The 17,127-nt window shown below is 42.9% G+C and overlaps 1 protein-coding gene across 2 annotated transcripts in view; it reads left to right on the top strand.

Annotated features, from left to right (window-relative positions):
• The window catches only part of RGS14 (regulator of G protein signaling 14), a 160,087-nt gene that overhangs the window by 32,556 nt on the left and 110,404 nt on the right, over window positions 1-17,127 (top strand). Inside the window, exon 1 of one of the 2 annotated variants that reach the window (XM_077472584.1) lies at window positions 6,799-6,961. The exons of the other annotated variant lie outside the window; for it this stretch is intronic. Within the exon in view, the coding sequence (XP_077328710.1) occupies window positions 6,917-6,961 (45 nt within the window). The 5' untranslated portion in view covers window positions 6,799-6,916. Of the gene's footprint in view, window positions 1-6,798; window positions 6,962-17,127 lie in introns of those variants that run through there. 2 annotated transcript variants of the gene reach the window in all.

Below are 17,127 nucleotides of genomic sequence, written 5' to 3'. Positions count from 1 at the left end.
CAGTGTCTCCGGAGAGGAGACAGAAGACGGATGTATGGACAGCGCTGGACTGAGAGATTCCCCCGTCGCTGGATATGATCAGCCATCGCTGGACCCCGGAGATCCGTCACTGGATAGCAAGAGTGGATTAGCACCGCTGGAATCTTTTTTTTTTTTTTTTTTTTTTTCATTTTTAATAAAGGAATTTTTCAAAAGTGTGTTTGTCTTATTTAACCATTTTGACACTTTCTTTGTGAAATGGTAGGGGTACTTTTGTACCCCCTTACCATTTCAAACAGGGGGGGGGGGCGGGATCTGGGGGTCCCCTTGTTAAAGGGGGCTTCCAGATTCTGATAAGCCCCCCGCCCGCAGACCCTCACAACCAACGGCCAGGGTTGTGAGGATGAGGCCCTTGTCCTTATCAACATGGGGACAAGGTGCTTTGAGGGGTCACAGACCCCCAAAGCATCCTCCCAATGTTGAGGGTATGTGGCCTGGTACGGTTCAGGAGGGAGGGGGGGCCGCTCTCTCGTCCCCCCCTCTTTTCCTGCGGCCTGCCAGGTTGCGTGCTCGGATAAAGGGTCTGATATGGATTTTTAGGGGGACCCCCACGTCAATTTTTTTTTTTAATTTGATGCGGGGTTCCCCTTAATATCCATATCAGACCTGAAGGGTCTGGTATGGATATTTGGGGGGACCCCCACGTCAATTTTTTTTTTAAATTTGACACGGGGTTCCCCTTAATATCCATGTCAGACCTGAAGGGCCTGGTAATTGAATTTAGGGGAACCCCCACGCTTTTTTTTTTTTTTTTTTTAATCAATGAATGAATGAATTGTCGCCTAATACAGAGAACACTCATTGAGTGTTCTCTGTATTACGGAGACCCGACAATTTAGCCGCAAGTGATTTTAAAGGACTTTTTATCCTGCACAAATGACACTTTGTGCAGCGACAGTTCTAAGCACCAGAAACATGCGCCCCTTCACAGGCATACTATAGATACCCCCCAGCTACGAAATTTAAAGGAATATTACACTTTTATTGTTTCACTTTAATCATTATTAAAATCACTGCTCCTGAAAAAACGGCCGTTTTTAAAACTTTTTTTTGCATTGATCCATGTCCCCTGGGGCAGGACCCGGGTCCCCAAACACTTTTTAGGACAGTAATCTGCATATTACCCTTTAAAATGAGCACTTTAGATTTCTCCCATAGACTTGTATAGGGTGTTCCGGCTTTTCGAATTTGCTGCGAACAGCCCAAATTGTTCACTGTTCGCTGAACAGGCGAACAGGCAATGTTCGAGTAGAACATGAGTTCGACTCGAACTCGAAGCTCATCCCTACTAAGGACATTAATTTCATCACTGGAAAGTTGATAGGAAGATAAGTTAACTATAGTTAGGTCAGATACTGCCTCCTGAGGAGATATTAGAGGGCTAATTGGGTGTATGTATTGAGACTGTCCAGTGCTGAGGGAGTGCCTGCTAGAATGCGTTCTAAAAAAGAGGGGTCATTCGAAATAGTATCAGTGGAGGTTTTAATAATAGGATTGTGGGATATAGTGTTAGTGTGAGTATAGGAAAGATCGCCTGCAACTGCTAGGGGCATCGGCTGCTCAGAAGGTGCTGCAGGTGAAAGTGTAGATTGGGAAAAAGTAGTCATATCAAGAGTGAGTTTCTTAGCCTGTTGAAGTTCAGTGAGGTCACCTGAATGTAGGCGCTTAGTGCTTACTGTGGGTTTAGATGTATTATTAGGGTAAGAAAGTGATGGTTGTGGGGACCGTGTAGGGTTAGAGATAGAGCGTGACATGGAAACATTGTTTCTATTTGGTTGAGTAGAGTTAGTTGAAGATTGTTGTGAATTAAATTGACCCTTATTTAAATTGGGTTTATTTGAGGCAGATGTCCACTTATAGGCTCTGCCGTCACAGAAGGCGTTTTGATCACGAGAGAATTTTTGGCTTTTCTTTTTGAGAATATCTCTATTGAATGCTTCTAGATGCAATTTGAGTTTATTTTCTTGCTGTCCCCGGGATGGACGTCTTGATGGCGCCGGGTGTCGTGGGCTTGTCCTCGGCCCGGCGCCATCTTGCCACTCCCGGGGCACATGCGCTGTCCCCGGGATGTGCGTTTTGATGGCGCCGGGTGTGGTGGGCGTGTCCTCGGCCCGACGCTGTTTGTGCATTGGTCTGGGCGGCGTGGGGGGCGTGGCCCCGCGCACACTGCCCAGGGGGCTGACGTGAGTAGGGAGATACGTGCTCTCCAACAGCTGGTGCATCTCAATCAGCACCAGCTGCTGGAGGTTAATGGTGCCTTTATTACTAGAACCGCCCTGACCGGCGTCTGCAGACTTCATTTGCAGGACGCCGGCTGGACGGACCTCTTATCTTCTCCCACAACTTCATATAGCTAAGTAAGTTATTAAAGTGCGGTTTATCTTGTGTTTTTACTCTTATGCAACATTGATTGTGGCAGTCAAAGCTCTCCCCTCCTTTTCTATACTCTTAATGTGAATTCTGTTTCACTATTTAGTGTATATTTGTCTATCTATATATATATATATATATATATATGATACTTGATATCTTAATATTCTCTACCTTACTGCATAATAAGCAGATTTGTCTAATACATATAATATACAGTTAGGTCCTTTTAGAGCACTTTCAGTGCCGAACTTGTTGCTACCACATTGCTTGCTGTCACTCTTCCCTTTTATGATTTACTCAGATGCAGTTCATACTCTTATCTCTTTATCTGTATTTTTTAACTGTTGCACCGTTTTCTACCCTGCACTTTAATTGTCAGCCCCATTGTTTCCCCACTTGCACTGCTCACCCTCTGGGGTTAAACTTTTTTATTCAGTTTTCATTTTTATTTATTATTTTTTACTTTTTAATTTTATTTTCATTTTTATTTAATTTCATTTTATTTTACTTGCTTCTCCAGTATTGCCTAATGTTCAATTTTCAGTTCTTATCTATACATATTTATTTTTACCCCACCCAAGTTATTATCATTATTCCTTCATTCCTTACCTTTATATAAAAAAATAAATGTACTATTTTCCATTTCTCTTCTCTTGCCCTGTTTTTTCTTTTTTTTTTTTCTTTCCTTTTTTTTTTTTTTATTCAGGTATAGTTCTGGGTAAAACAACTATAAAAGTTCCAGTTCATATGAACTTCTTCCCCAAGAGGGGACTGCAGATTTCTCTTCACATTACCTCTGCAGGATTTCTACAATTTCTATTGGAGTATAGACAGACTGGGGGATGTACCTCGAGCACTGGCGGAGTTAACTATACCTATATGGTCCTGTATAATTACTTGTTTTTATCAAATGGTGCCCAGCGGCTATTGCCATACCTTGCCTGTTTAACTATTTGTCGCATCTGTGTGTCACTCCCTGCCTAGATACTATGTAATTATGACACCCTGTCCCTTGCCATTTATCAGATTCTACAAAAACTTTGTACCTACATACCCCTGAAGAAGGACATGCTTTTTCAAGCTCCGAAACGCGTAGGTTGTTTCTGTTCAAATGAATGATACGACGTAATCAAACATAGCATCAATACTGGTTGTATATATACCTGTTGGTGTACTTTTTAATGCATACTGTATATTTAATTGCTTTTTGTTTGTTTTATGTAATAAAATAATTTGTATATCATTATAATTTGTACGTGCCTTAAAAGTCCACCCCCAGGGGACCCCATCTTCTTTTTCGTTAGGCTTTATTCTTCAGCCATCTTGGCCATATAACAGAGCCCCTGTACAAACATTGTTCCTCTTTTCCAGATTTTTGTGCTGTTCAGCCTACAGGCTCGGGCCCTCTGTCTAACTATACCATGCAGACATGCATGCTTCTCCCTTGCATGCCTGGACTCCTCAGGAGGGTGGAGCCAAGAACCGTGGTCCTGACTTTACTATCAGGCCTACACACACCTGAACAATCATTGTGCCAGTGAGTCTCAAAACCCGGACCCAGGACTGAGAGATTTCATCCCACTCGGATCTCTAATGCCGCGTACAAACGATCAAACTATCCGGAGGAAAACACACTATCCCGTGTGTGGACTCCGGCCGACTTTTTTTTACCCAAAAGTCCGGCGGACTTAGAAAGTAGTTTTAACTCAAAAACAACAATCCGGCCGTGTGTGTGTGCTAGTAAAAAAGAGCTAGTAAAAGAAAAGAAGATAGCGGAGGAGTCCAGCGAGAAGACCCCCCAAGATGGAAGAAGACCCCTGGAGCTGTGCAATAAATTATTTTTAACCCTTGTGTGTTGTGTTTTATTTACATTTTTTTCACAGGTGAATGGGTAGGGGTACATTGTACCCCATACTCATTCACATAGGGTGGGGGGCCGGTATCCGGGGGCCCCCTTATTAAAGGGGATCCCAAATTCCGATAAGCACCCCACCCACAGACCCCGACAACCAACGGCCAGGGTTGTCGGGAAGAGCCCCTTGTCCTCATCAACATGGGGACAAGGTGCTTTGGGGTGGGGGGGCCGCGAAGCCCCCCTGTGTTGAGGGCATGTGGCCTGGTACGGCTCAGGAGAGGGGGGGTTCACTCGTCCCCACCTCCTTTCCTAACTGGCTGGGCTGCGTGCTCGGATAAGGGTCTTATATGGACCTTGGGGGGACCCCCACGCCGTTTTTTCAGCGTAGGGCTTCCCCTTTAAGTCCATACCAGGTGAGGGGGCCAGCGATATGTCAATCTCGCCCCCGACTTCCTTCGCTAGTCCCGGCTACCTGGAGCCGCGTTTAAAATAAACGGACTTTCCTCCGTGTGTGGGCAAGTCCGTTCATTTCAAAAGTACGGTGGATAGTCCGCCGGAAAAGTCCGGTGTGTGGGCAGGTCCGCTCGTTCGGAAATTTGGCTGACTTTCCGGCGGTTTGTCAGCCAGACTAAGTCCGCTGGATAGTCTGATCATGTGTACGCGGCATAAGAAATCCCCGGGGGTCCTGGTCCCAAAGTGGACTTTACTAAATAATGAGGAAACTGAAAAGTCAGTTTCCTCCCAAAGAAGCAAATACACTGGAGCCCCTCAACCTGCCTGGTTGGGAATCCTGGACCCATACACTGGTGGGGTACCACACTACCACAGTGTGTGTGGGTGTTTATATGTGTGTGTACATATGTGTGTGTACATATATCTGTGTGTGTGTACATGTGTCTGTATGCGTGTGTGTGTACATGTTTCTGTATGTGTGTGTGCTTGTGCGTGTGTGTACATGTGTCTCTGCCCCCCACCCCAAAACACCTCGTACCCTCGGTTGTGGAGGTCTGTGGGTGGCCCCAGATCCTGCTCCCCTATGTGAATGAGTAGGGGTACATTGTACCCCTACTCATTCACTAAAAAAGGGTCACTTAGAAAAAGAAACCACAAACACAGTTTTTGACAATTTCTTTATTAAAAAATGCTTTTTTGTTGAAGGCTAACCACCAGTTGCCCACTCCTCTGTCTGACAGTTCTTAAATAGGTAAGGGGGGGCACCCAGTGATGTCACCTGGTCGCCACGCCCCCTTATGGCATCACCGCCCCAGCATGCAGCAGGCTTCTAAGCAACCAGCTATATACAGTGTTTTTAAAGGGAAAAAATTACACAAAACGCAAAATGCATAAAAACTGCATGCAAAAACACAACTGCAACTGCATAGATGTGAACCTAGACTTAGACAACCTTTTTTAACCAAAGATGCATTATTCTAGAATGATTATTTTTACAGATTATTTTACTACTTGTAAGAGCAAAAGGAGAGTGACTATGCATGGAATAGGTTTTCCAGTGTAGGGCACTTTTTACACTACACTGCTTCATTTGATGAAATGCATTTATCAACCAAGATCCCTATACCCTGATGTTTGTTGTATGCCGCGTACACACGACCAGACTTTCTGGCAGAAAGGTTCCAACAGAGTTCAGACGGAGTTCCGACCAAACGGACTTGCCCACACATGAAAGGACCAAAGTCCGTTTCTTTTGAATGTGATGACGTACAACGGGGCTAGAAAAAGAAGTTCAGTAGCCAGTAACCAATTGCTGCCCCTGTGTCGTATTTGGTCCGTCGGACCAGCATACAGACGAACGGTTTTCCCAAAAGAAATTGATTCCGTCTGAAAGATTTGAAACATGTTATATTTCTAGGTCCGTCTGAATTTTTGAAGAAAAAAATCAGATAAAGCCCACGCACCATCGGAATATCGGACGGAATGATTCTGTCTGACCTTTTCTGCTGGAAAGTCCGGCTGTGTGCATGCGGCAGTTGAGTTATAGCTCCTTGTACATTTGGGACTTTTTCTGTTCATTCCACAGATGTGTCAGAAGTATCTGTGGTAGTCTGTTTACGGAGAAAGTTCTGTAAATACATACATGATATTATCTAATTCAGATTAGTAAAGTGATAAGTGTAACATTTGAATAACAACCTATTGTGGTTATTATGGCTAATCGTCAGATGGCGTGTTGCTATTATCTGTAATTATTGGACATAAATCATGATTCAAAGGAAGGTTCTGTTGGAAAATAGCTTTAAAACATTAGGACCAGTCATCACTTTATGAACAAATAAAAAGCTTACGCTATGAACCATCTCTAGGATATTTGTCTTGCATGTACAACTAAGGAAGTAAAATGAACAACACTTCTAGAACCACCTGCTGATTTTTAAGAAAAGCTTGTTGGTATTACACGTCATAAAGACAGTATTAAAAAAAAAAAAAAAAAAAAAGGAATAGTATTTCTTCATCTGAACACAAGACTTCCTGCTGTGGTATGGTTTCCATAGCAACACTTCCTGTGGCTTTGATGGAAAGAGGTAGTGTGTCTTATGAGGACGCTCGGACCGATAGGGCTGGGTGGTGCTATTTTCACCAAGACCGATCTACACTTCAGAAATGAAAAAGTTTGCAGATAATATTTGAGGGATGCCTGATAAAATGAAGTACCTGGAAGTTCCTAATGGCAGATTGGTAAGTGATGTCCATACGATGCCACGGGCAAATACTGATTAACTAGGGTCCGGCCTTTATCAAGTTCTGTGTTTTTTTTCTTTGACTGATGACTTATGGTTCTGTTCCTCATTTTATTTAAATTTTACTTGCGTGGAGCTGGAATATTTAAAAAAATAAACAGTTAAAAGTTGAAAGGTCTCACTCAAAGCAGGTTAGTTATTTTTTAATGCATTTAATGTGTTGTTTCTGTTAGCTGTGGTGGTGTTAAACAACTAAACACAGCATGCATACAGAAAAGCAAATACATACATGTAGGAACACAACAAGGCATAAATAGAGCGCAGTATTTCCGAGCAAAGTATGTTCTAAACAAAGTGAAACTGAAATCTGATTAGCTGTCATTTCCTTTTAAAAGTATTTGCAAAACGTAAAAAAAAAAAAAATGCAAAAATACAACTGGCTAATGATATTCATAAGAAATAACATTGTAGATTCCTGGTGCCCAGCTTGTGACCTGGGGGCCGCATATGGCCCTTTGGTTTAGGATGTGCGGCCCTCGGACCTCAGTAGTTTGTAGTGGGGCCATTGATTGGGGTAATAGCATTGATCTCTACTAACCTCCTGTAACAGGTTACCAGTTTCATATTGTTTTCTGCGGCATATTTCATATTGTTTTCTGGGGATCCAGTCAAAAATGTAATATGTTCACATTCTCTTATCTTTATTTCCTATATTAGATTTGCATTTCCTGACAGTCCTCTCAAGCATTATATATCTTAAATATTTTGTGATATATGATTGGCATAGAAATCTGTAAAGAAATTTGTTCCTGTTGGAGAAAATTTAAAAACGCTTTAGATCAGTTTTTTTTTTTTTTGCCTTCCTCTCAGCCCTTGTACACATGGTCGGACATTCCGATGGACAATGTCCGATAGGACAGTTTTGTCGGATAATCCGACAGTGTGTGGGCTCCATCGGACTGTTTCCGTCGGAGTATCCAACGGACCAAGTTTTCCAGCTGGGCAATAACATTTTCCGACAACATGCTCCGATCGGACTTTGTCCGATCATGTGTAGAGAATTCCGATCGGACAAAGGGCCACGCATGTTCAGATCAAATTCCTAGACCAAAGCTATTGGCTACTAGCCTGAACGTAGTCCCGTCCTAACGAAATAACGTCATCACGTTAAGTACGATTGGATTTTCTGACAACTTTGTCCGACTGTGTGTATGCAACAGTTTCGGACAAAATCCGTCGGACAAAATCCGACGGATTTGGTTGTCGGAATGTCCGACCGTGTGTACAAGGGCTTAAAGAGGAAGTAAACCCTGATGGGTTTACGTCCTCTTTGTCTCTTTGCAAAGGTAAAACATAATGGGCTACTATGCATTGCGATGTCACCGCTGTCCCTTGTAGCACGGAGCGCCCATCTTCTTCCGGGCATCGCTGCTCCAGCCACTCACAACGCTGGAGCAGCGATGACGTCATTCCCACGCATGCGCACGGGAGCCGCCACTAACGGCATATCACCGTTAGAAACGGCATATCGCCGTTAGCAGTGGCATGCTCAGTGCGCCTGCGCGCCGCTGACTACAGCACATGCGCCGTAGACATCGGTGCCTGTCTTTTTACAAATATCTCCTAAACCATGTAGGTTTAGGAAATATTTCATGGACCTACAGGTAAGCCTTAATCTAGGCTTACCTGTAGGTCAAAGTAGTCTGTAAGGGTTTACAACCACTTTAAACAACTGCAGGTTTTAAGTACTAGGGGGGCTGTTTTTTTACATCCATTTATTCTTGTTTATGGTTGAATTTAATGGACATGTGCATCTGGCTGATAGGACTTAAAGAAATAATTTGCATAATCAAAGTTTGCATAAGTATTTATGTTTTGTGAGTTTGTTTTATTTTACTGTGATGCAAAACAATTGCATTCTATGAAGCAAGCCTAAAAAAAACTTCATTATTAAAGTGTTACTAAACCCACAACATTAAAATCTGTCTATATGTAGTAAAGCATGCTTGTTATACAGTACTCTGTGGGACCTAAGGGGTTAGTCTTTTGCATTGTGTAAAAAGGCTGTTTAATCCTGTATGCACAGATCCTCCTCCTTCCACTGACTCCAAAACATGTCTGGATAAGACAGATTTACTGGAGTCAGGCTGCACATGCTAAGTTTGGTGTGTACTGTTAGAGAGTTTTTTTTCTTGGGAGAGTGCATGTGATCAGCACAGGGCCAACCAGCACTGTGCAGACAGAAGCTCAGGGGTCCTGTAGCCAGATCGGCCAGTGAGAGTAGAATGAAAGCTCCTCCTACAGGCTTTAACCAGACACTGATAGAAGTCACAAGACTGCTATATACTGCTGATGAGAAAAGATATATATATATATTTTTTTTTTTAACAATCAGGAGTGCTTTATTGAACATCATCATAATACAAAATCCACATACACAAGGTATACAGTTAGCAACGTACATAAGTCGACATACCAATCACAAGACCAATAAAACAGTGTGAACCGGAGGATACCTACTGCAGTGCCGTAGCCCACCTGGGAGAGAAGAGGATGGAGGAGGACAGAGGAAGACAGGGGAAGGAGGAGGGCGCCGGGAAACAGGGAGAAGAAGAAAGGGGGGGAGGAGAGAAAAAAGGGGACGGGGGGGGGGGGAAGGAGGGGGAGGAAAACAGAAGAGAAGCAGCAGAAGGAGCAGGAAGTGCAAAGGGAAAAGTGCTCAAAGCTACTCGTCACCGCTAATCTCCTATCCAAGGGCGGGCCCAATCCATGGGGACCATACCTTGTCGAACTTCCAAGGACAGCCCCTGCTCATATATGTCAGCTTGTACATGGGCAGCACAGCATTTATTTTACTCTCCCATGCAGACACCCTAGGTGGAGTCGGGGATGTCCATCTCACCAGAATCTCCTTCCTAGCGTAGAAACAAAGCATATAGATAAGTATCTTACTGTGGTGTGGCCTCTGAGCATCCTCCTGCACCCCCAAGAGAGCAAGCTCCAGTGACCTGATGACCGACAACTCCATATGAACATTCATATGTTCAAACACCCCATCCCAGAAAGTCGCCAGAGTCGGGCACTCCCAGAACATGTGAATAAATGTGCCACGATTTACTCTACAACGGGGGCACTGCGGGTCCTTTATCAGCATACATTCTCGCCAATCTGACTGGAGTAAAGTATACTCTGTGGAGAAATTTAAGCTGAATCAATTTGTCACCCGCTGCTATCATTACCCTGGGCCCGTAAGTTAGACAGTCTTCCCAATCCGCCCTAGTGAGCGTCGGGATATCAGTTCGCCATTCCTGCCACAACCGGGCCATCCTGGGAGTGTCTTTTGGCAGTAAGGTGGTATACAATGCAGAGAGGGGCTTCCTCAGGTCACTATCAGACAATAGGTCTTCCACTGGGTCCATTTGAATCAAGGGGGGAGTCGGGAACTGGGCCCTGGCAGCGTGGCGCAATTGAATGTACCGAAAGTACATCCATCCCGGGAGATCATATTTCCCAGATAGGTGTGAATACGTCAAAAGAACACCGGTAGGCATAACATCCCGGAGAGTCGCTATCCCGTACCTAGCCCACACCTGATGGTCCGGAACCGTACGAAAATGATGCAAGGCAGGATTGCCCCAAAGTGGCTGCGCAGGAGACCACTGATCGGTACTCGAAAAACGACGCCTAGCCACAACCCACGCCTTTAACGTAGCCTTCGTCGGAATAGGGAGAACCGAATAGGCCCTAACCCCCCTATAAACCAGATCTTGAAGATCCCGTCGGGTGCCCACCCGTGCCGCCTCCAAACGCACCGCGGCATTAGACCGGCTCCCCTCCAGCCACCAAAACGCAGTGACTAGCATTGCTGCCCAATAATAGATCCGCACATCCGGGAGGGCAAGCCCCCCCAAATGAGTGGGAAGGCGCAACGTGGCCCTAGCCAGGCGCGGGGACGCGCCATTCCACAAAAAGGAGGTAAGGCACCCATCCAATTCACGGAAAAAGGAGGCCTGGACCCACACAGGACTATTCCTAAACATATAAAGAAGTTTGGGCAACACCATCATCTTAAAAATGCTAACCCGCCCCAATAGGTTCAGAGGCAACCCAGCCCAAGACCAAAACCGGTCTTTAACAAAGCGGAGCAGAGGGGATATATTAAGTCTGTAGTACTGAGTGGGGTCTCTGGATACCAACACCCCCAGATATTTAAAAGAGGATACCCATTCCAATGGACCGGAGGGTGTTCCATGACAATCCCCTCCATCCAAGGGAAAAAGACTGGACTTAGCCCAGTTGATACGGATACCAGAGTGAGCACCAAATTGATCAAATATACTCAGAGCAGCTGCCAACGAGGGGCCCGCATCTCTCAAGTATAACAGAGCGTCATCCGCATACAGCGATATCTTTTCCTCCACCCCACCGACCACAAGCCCCCGGACCCCCGGAGACTGCCTAGAGAAAAGATATTTAGTAGCTTATATTTACTAAAATAATTGTATTTCTATGTTCTGTGTACTGTGGGAGACCAGGTATAGTGAATGCAGGGTCCTGGGTTTAGTAATGCCTTGTACACACGACAACAAAATCCATCAGATTTTTTCCGACAGATTTTGTGCCAAACTTCAGTTGTATGCACACGGTCGGACAACGTTTTCGGAAAATTCGATCATTCTGAACGAGGTGACGTCAAACACGTACGTCGGGACTATAAACGGGCCAGTAGCCAATAGCTTTTGTCTCTTAGTTTATTCTGAGAATGTGTGGCACTTTGTCCTTAGGAATTGTCTACACACGATCGGAATTCATGCGATTGGATTTTGTTGTCGGAAATTTTTTTAGATCCTGCTCTCAAACTTTGTGCGTCGGAAATTCCGATGGAAAAAGTCCGATAGAGCCCACACATGATCGGATTTTCCGACAACATAATCCTATCTGATTTTTCCATCGGAATTTCCGACCGTGTATACAGGGCATAACACTTTAACATGAGATGGTGGCTGGAAGATCTAATGTCTGACACTTGCCATTTCATGGGGAAACAAGAGTGATCACTGGGAAAGACCCAAATTGGGTGATAATGTTTCCCCTGCGATTAGAAAAGCAGAGTTAACAATTGTCTATTATTGGTTGGCGGACAATCTTGTGTGTATGGTCGCTTTAGGCTGGCTGTAGATAGGGCAGATGTTTCACCCTAAATTTTCACACACTTACCTGAATATTTCATTGGTGTTGTATTGGGTGCTAGAATAGAGCCATTTATGGTCAGTCTTATTCTCTTTGTCAAGTAGAAAAGAGCAGGGTATCCACAATTAAGGCCATAATATATGTTGGGAATCCGCTATTTATTATATTAAAGCTGGTTTTACATTGATTAGTGTGTGGCCTGTTCATTTCTACTTGACAAGCGGAACAGCTGAGTGGGGATGTGCTCCTGGGCATGTACCCGATGAGAACTAGAGGCACAGGGTAAAAGGCATTTTACCTCAATGTTTGGATCAGCATAGCTACAGTACTTTTGATTCCACTAACAGCTTAAATCTTTATTTTCTCAAAGAAGTTGGATTCAGCCCCGGGGGTTCATTGGCTTTGCATTTGACTCAGTGTTGGTAGTATATGTAACAATTTAATTCTCCATTTGAAGGTTTAGAGCATAGCATATCTAAAACCAGCACATTTTTAGTTTTGGATACAGACAGGATTGGCTAAAACCCCTGTCAGTTTATATTTTATTTTATTTCTGTGGTTTGTGTCCCTTTGGAGAAATTGCTCTTCACTTCCTGCCTTGTAAAAAGGAAGTACATTGAAATCTCTCTACAGTGAGGGGAAATCCCTCTTAGATAGTTATCCATTAACATTTAACATTAACATGTTCAAGATTGCATGGGAAGAACAGTGGATTAGTGGTTAGCACCGCAATCTTTTACTGCTGTTAGCTGCTGCTTTTAACACTAAGGCACTTGTTTTGAATCTCAATCAGGACACTGCCTGCATGGAGTTTGTAGTACTAGTGCCTTTCATTTGAATTCCAACCAAGGCACTACCCAATGAAAGGGGGTCTTTCCTACATAGCTTGTGCATGATTTACAATAATATTTTTCCTTGAGTTGGACTTGTCAAATTCATTTCAAAAGTAGTTTTCAATCTTTTAAAATCTGTAGCTTTCTAATTTCTGATGTCCCTTGTGATGACAATGTGGGCTAGGTACCACAAAAGACTGTATGAAAGGGCAAGGCCACTAGGTTGGTCAGAATTCATAAGTCAGCCTCAGCCATGACAGTTTGTAGCCATAGGAGTAATAGTTACATAGTTGATGAGGTTGAAAAAAGACACAAGTCCGTCAATTCCACCCTGTGTGTGAGCTTTATGTTTATATTACATTGTATATCCCTGTATGTTGTGGTCGTTAAGGTGCCTATCTAATAGTTTTTTTTAAATTATCGATGTTCCCCCGATATATCCACTGCCTGTGCAAGAGAATTCCACATCCTTACTGCTTTAACAGTAAAGAACCCTCTACACAGTTTAAGCTTAAAACGCTTCTCTTCTAATTTTAGTGAATGGCCACGTGTCTTTTTATATACCCTTGCACGGAAGAGTTTTATCCCTATTGTGGGATCACCAGTACGGTATTTGTACATTGAAATTATATCCTCTCTCAAGCGTCTCTTCTCCAGGGAGAATACGTTCAGTGCTTGCAGTCTTTCCCCGTAGCTGAGATCCTCCAGTCCCTGTATTAGCTTTGTTGCCTTTCTCTGGACCCTCTCCAGCTCCACCACATCCCTCCTGAGGACTGGTGCCCAGAACTGGACGGAATACTCCAGGGGCAGCCAAACCAGAGTCTTGTAAAGTAGGAGAATTATCTTTTTTAATAGTGATCCCTTTCCATCTTCAATGGAAGACATTTGATATAATCAACAAACTATTAGCTGCATTCCAAACATCCGCATGAGTACTTTACTAGGATTAGCAGAATCTAACCTAATACACATCTCAGTCTTCAGGCCCTCATAAAACTGTCAGGCTATCAGACTTGAGTTACTAGAAACTTTACAGTCATCCCTCTTCCTAATAGTATCAAGTTTATCACACATCATTAATAGCTTAGATGGAGTAGGTGGTGAATACACATTGCTGTCTATCATTTCTTGTAGAATCAAAACTTCAGTGTATTTTATAACTCCTGAGATAATAACAGTACAGCCAGAATCAGCAAATATTTAACTGTATTAGTTATTTTGGAGCATTTTAAGCCCAAACACCACTATCCTAGGAAGTGTGAGTGCAGATTAGGCCCTCGACTCTCCTAAGTGAAATAGTCCTCTCCATTATACAGTGCCTTGAAAAAGTATTCATACCCCTTGACATTTTCCACATTTTGTCACGTTACAATCAAAAATGTAAATGTATTTTATTGGGATTTTATGTGATAGACCAACACAAAGTGGCACATAACTTTGTAGTGGAAGAAAAAGTCAATACTTTGTAGAACCACCTTTCTCTGCAATTACAGCTGCAAATCTTTTTGGGTATGTCTCTACCAGCTTTGCACAGCTAGAGACTGACATTGTTGCTCATTCTTCTCTGCAAAATAGCTCAAGCTCTGTCAGATTGGATGGAGAGTGTCTGTGAACAGAAATTTTCAAGTCTTGCCACGAATTCTCATTTGGATTTAGGTCTGGACTTTGACTGGGCCATTCTAACACATGAATATGCTTTGATTTAAACCATTCTATTGTAGCTCTGGTTGTATGTTTAGGGTCGTTGTCCTGCTGGAAGGTGAACTTCCGCCCCAGTCTTAAGTCTTTTGCAGACTCTAAAAGGTTTTCTTCTAAGATTGCCCTGTATTTGGCTCCATCCATCTTCTTATCAACTCTGACCAGCTTCCCTGTCCCTGCTGAAGAAAAGCATCCCCACAACATGATGTTGCCACCACCATGTTTCACAGTGGGGATGGTGTATTCAGGGTGATGTGCAGCATTAGTTTTCTGCCACACATAGCGTTTTGCTTTTAGGCCAAAAAGTAAAATTTTGGTTTCATCTGACCAGAGCACCTTCTTTCACATGTTTGCTGTGTTCCCCATATGGCTTCTTGCAAACTGCAAACCGGAAATCTTGTGGCTTTCTTCTCACTTTTTTCTCACTTCTCACTCAAAGCCAGATGCGTGGAGTGCACAACTAATAGTTGTCCTGTGGACAGATTCTCCCACCTGAGCTGTAGATCTCTGCATCTCCTCCAGAGTTACCATGGGCCTCTTGGCTGCTTCTCTGATTAATGCTCTCCTTGCCCAGCCTGTCAGTTTAGGTGGACGGCCATGTCTTGGTAGGTTTCCATTTTTGGATGATGGATTAAACAGTGCTCCATTAGGTGTTCAGAGCTTGGGATATTTTTTTATAACCTAACCTTGCTTCAAACTTCTCCACAACTTTGTCACTGACCTATCCCTGACCTATCTGGTGTGTTCCTTGACCTTCATTATGCTGTTTGTTCACTAAGGTTCTCTAACAACCTCTGAGGGCTTCACAGAACAGCTGTATTTATAGTAAGATTTATTACACACAGATGGACTCTATTTACCAATTAGGTAATTTCTGATGGCAGTTGGTTATACTAGATTTTAGTTTGGTGTATTAGAGTAAATACAGAGTACAAATGCACGCCACACCTTTCAGATATTTATTTGTAAAAAAAATTGAAAACCATTTATCATTTTCCTTTCACTTCACAATTATGTGCCACTTTGTGTTGGTCTATGACACAAACTCCTAATAAAATACATTTATGTTTTTGGTTGTAACATGACAAAATGTTTAAAATTTCAAGGGGTATCAATACTTTTTCAAGGCACTGTATTTGTATTCATTAAAAGGCTATTTTCATGCTGGACAATAATATACAAGTTACCAGACTTAACCTGTAGGTATTTAAAGATATTGATTCCTATAGAAAACTGTGTATGTGGGAAGGCAGCTGCATGGTCATAACCCTGTTATATCCTCATCAGCCACTCCTCAAACCTCGTTTGGTCAGATAATTTCTGATGACACCCTTCTCGTGGACTGGAAAGAGGGCTGATTTAGCAGTATGGAGCTCTCTTTTAACATTAAAAACAAGAAACATCAGCCAAGATCTATGGAAGCCATTCTTGCCCATTGATTGAAATTTGCCGAACTCTTCGAACAGATTTTCTTAATTATTTCATTTTTAACCCTTTTTTGTTTTTCTGTTTAATTGATGTCTTTTTCATTTGTAATACACCTTTCTTATAATAAATAATTTGTTTGCATTATTTTACCTGCTTACTTATTAATCAATATTTTTTCCATAAAAACATCTCTGATGCACTAACTCAGAATGCAGAATCTCTGTCCGATTGAAGAGCTTTACTATAGTGTAAATCTCTGGATATACCTGTCTGTGGCGACAGTGTGTATTACAGACTTTTTTGTAAAGTCATAATTTTTATCACAAATATTGTGAACGTTTGATTTTTTTTATTATTGAGCTTGATTTTTTTATAGTAAAAATATCTGGTGACAGTAATTGATTTGGGCTATAAAGGGTTAATTGCCTAATTAACCATACCCAGTGCCACTCACTCTCAGTTGCCTGGCACTTCATTGTGGTCTCGCCAGCTGGAAAATCTTCATGCAGGGTGAGGCTGAGAGTGTCATTGTCATGTATTAGTGACACCGTGGTTTGAGTTTGACTCTGCGTCTGTCAAGAAAGTCCTTAATAAAGCTCTTCTTCTTATAGGACGATAACTGTCTCCAGGGCCGTCTTTAATATTGATTGGACCCTGGGCAAAAATTTTCTTAGGGCCCCCCTTCCCCCATGCAATTTCGCTCTCCGCCTTCTCTGAGACATACAATAAATAGCAGCTACACTTAAAATCGGTTTACTGTATCAGATCAGGCAGCGATTGCGATTGGTTGCCAGAGGTTACAGCATATCATTACTGCTTACTGACTGGTTGCTAGAGGTTACTGCACTCCTTAAGGCTCACTGATTAGTTGTTAGAGGTTACAGCACATTTCTGCTTGTTGATTGGCTGCTAGAGATTGCTGTACAGTAATACTGCTCACTGTTTGCTATAGGTTACAGCACATCTTCTCTTCACTGCAGGAGGGCATGCTATACCTATGAATGCGGCCTTTATT

The sequence above is a fragment of the Lithobates pipiens genome, unplaced genomic scaffold (assembly GCF_037356315.1).
Source record: "Lithobates pipiens isolate NorthernLeopardFrog02 unplaced genomic scaffold, aLitPip1_a1.2 Scaffold_8, whole genome shotgun sequence".
Taxonomy (NCBI): Eukaryota; Metazoa; Chordata; class Amphibia; order Anura; family Ranidae; genus Lithobates; species Lithobates pipiens.
The sequence above is the reverse complement of the archived record's forward strand: the minus strand, read 5'-3'. Positions and strand labels throughout refer to the sequence as shown.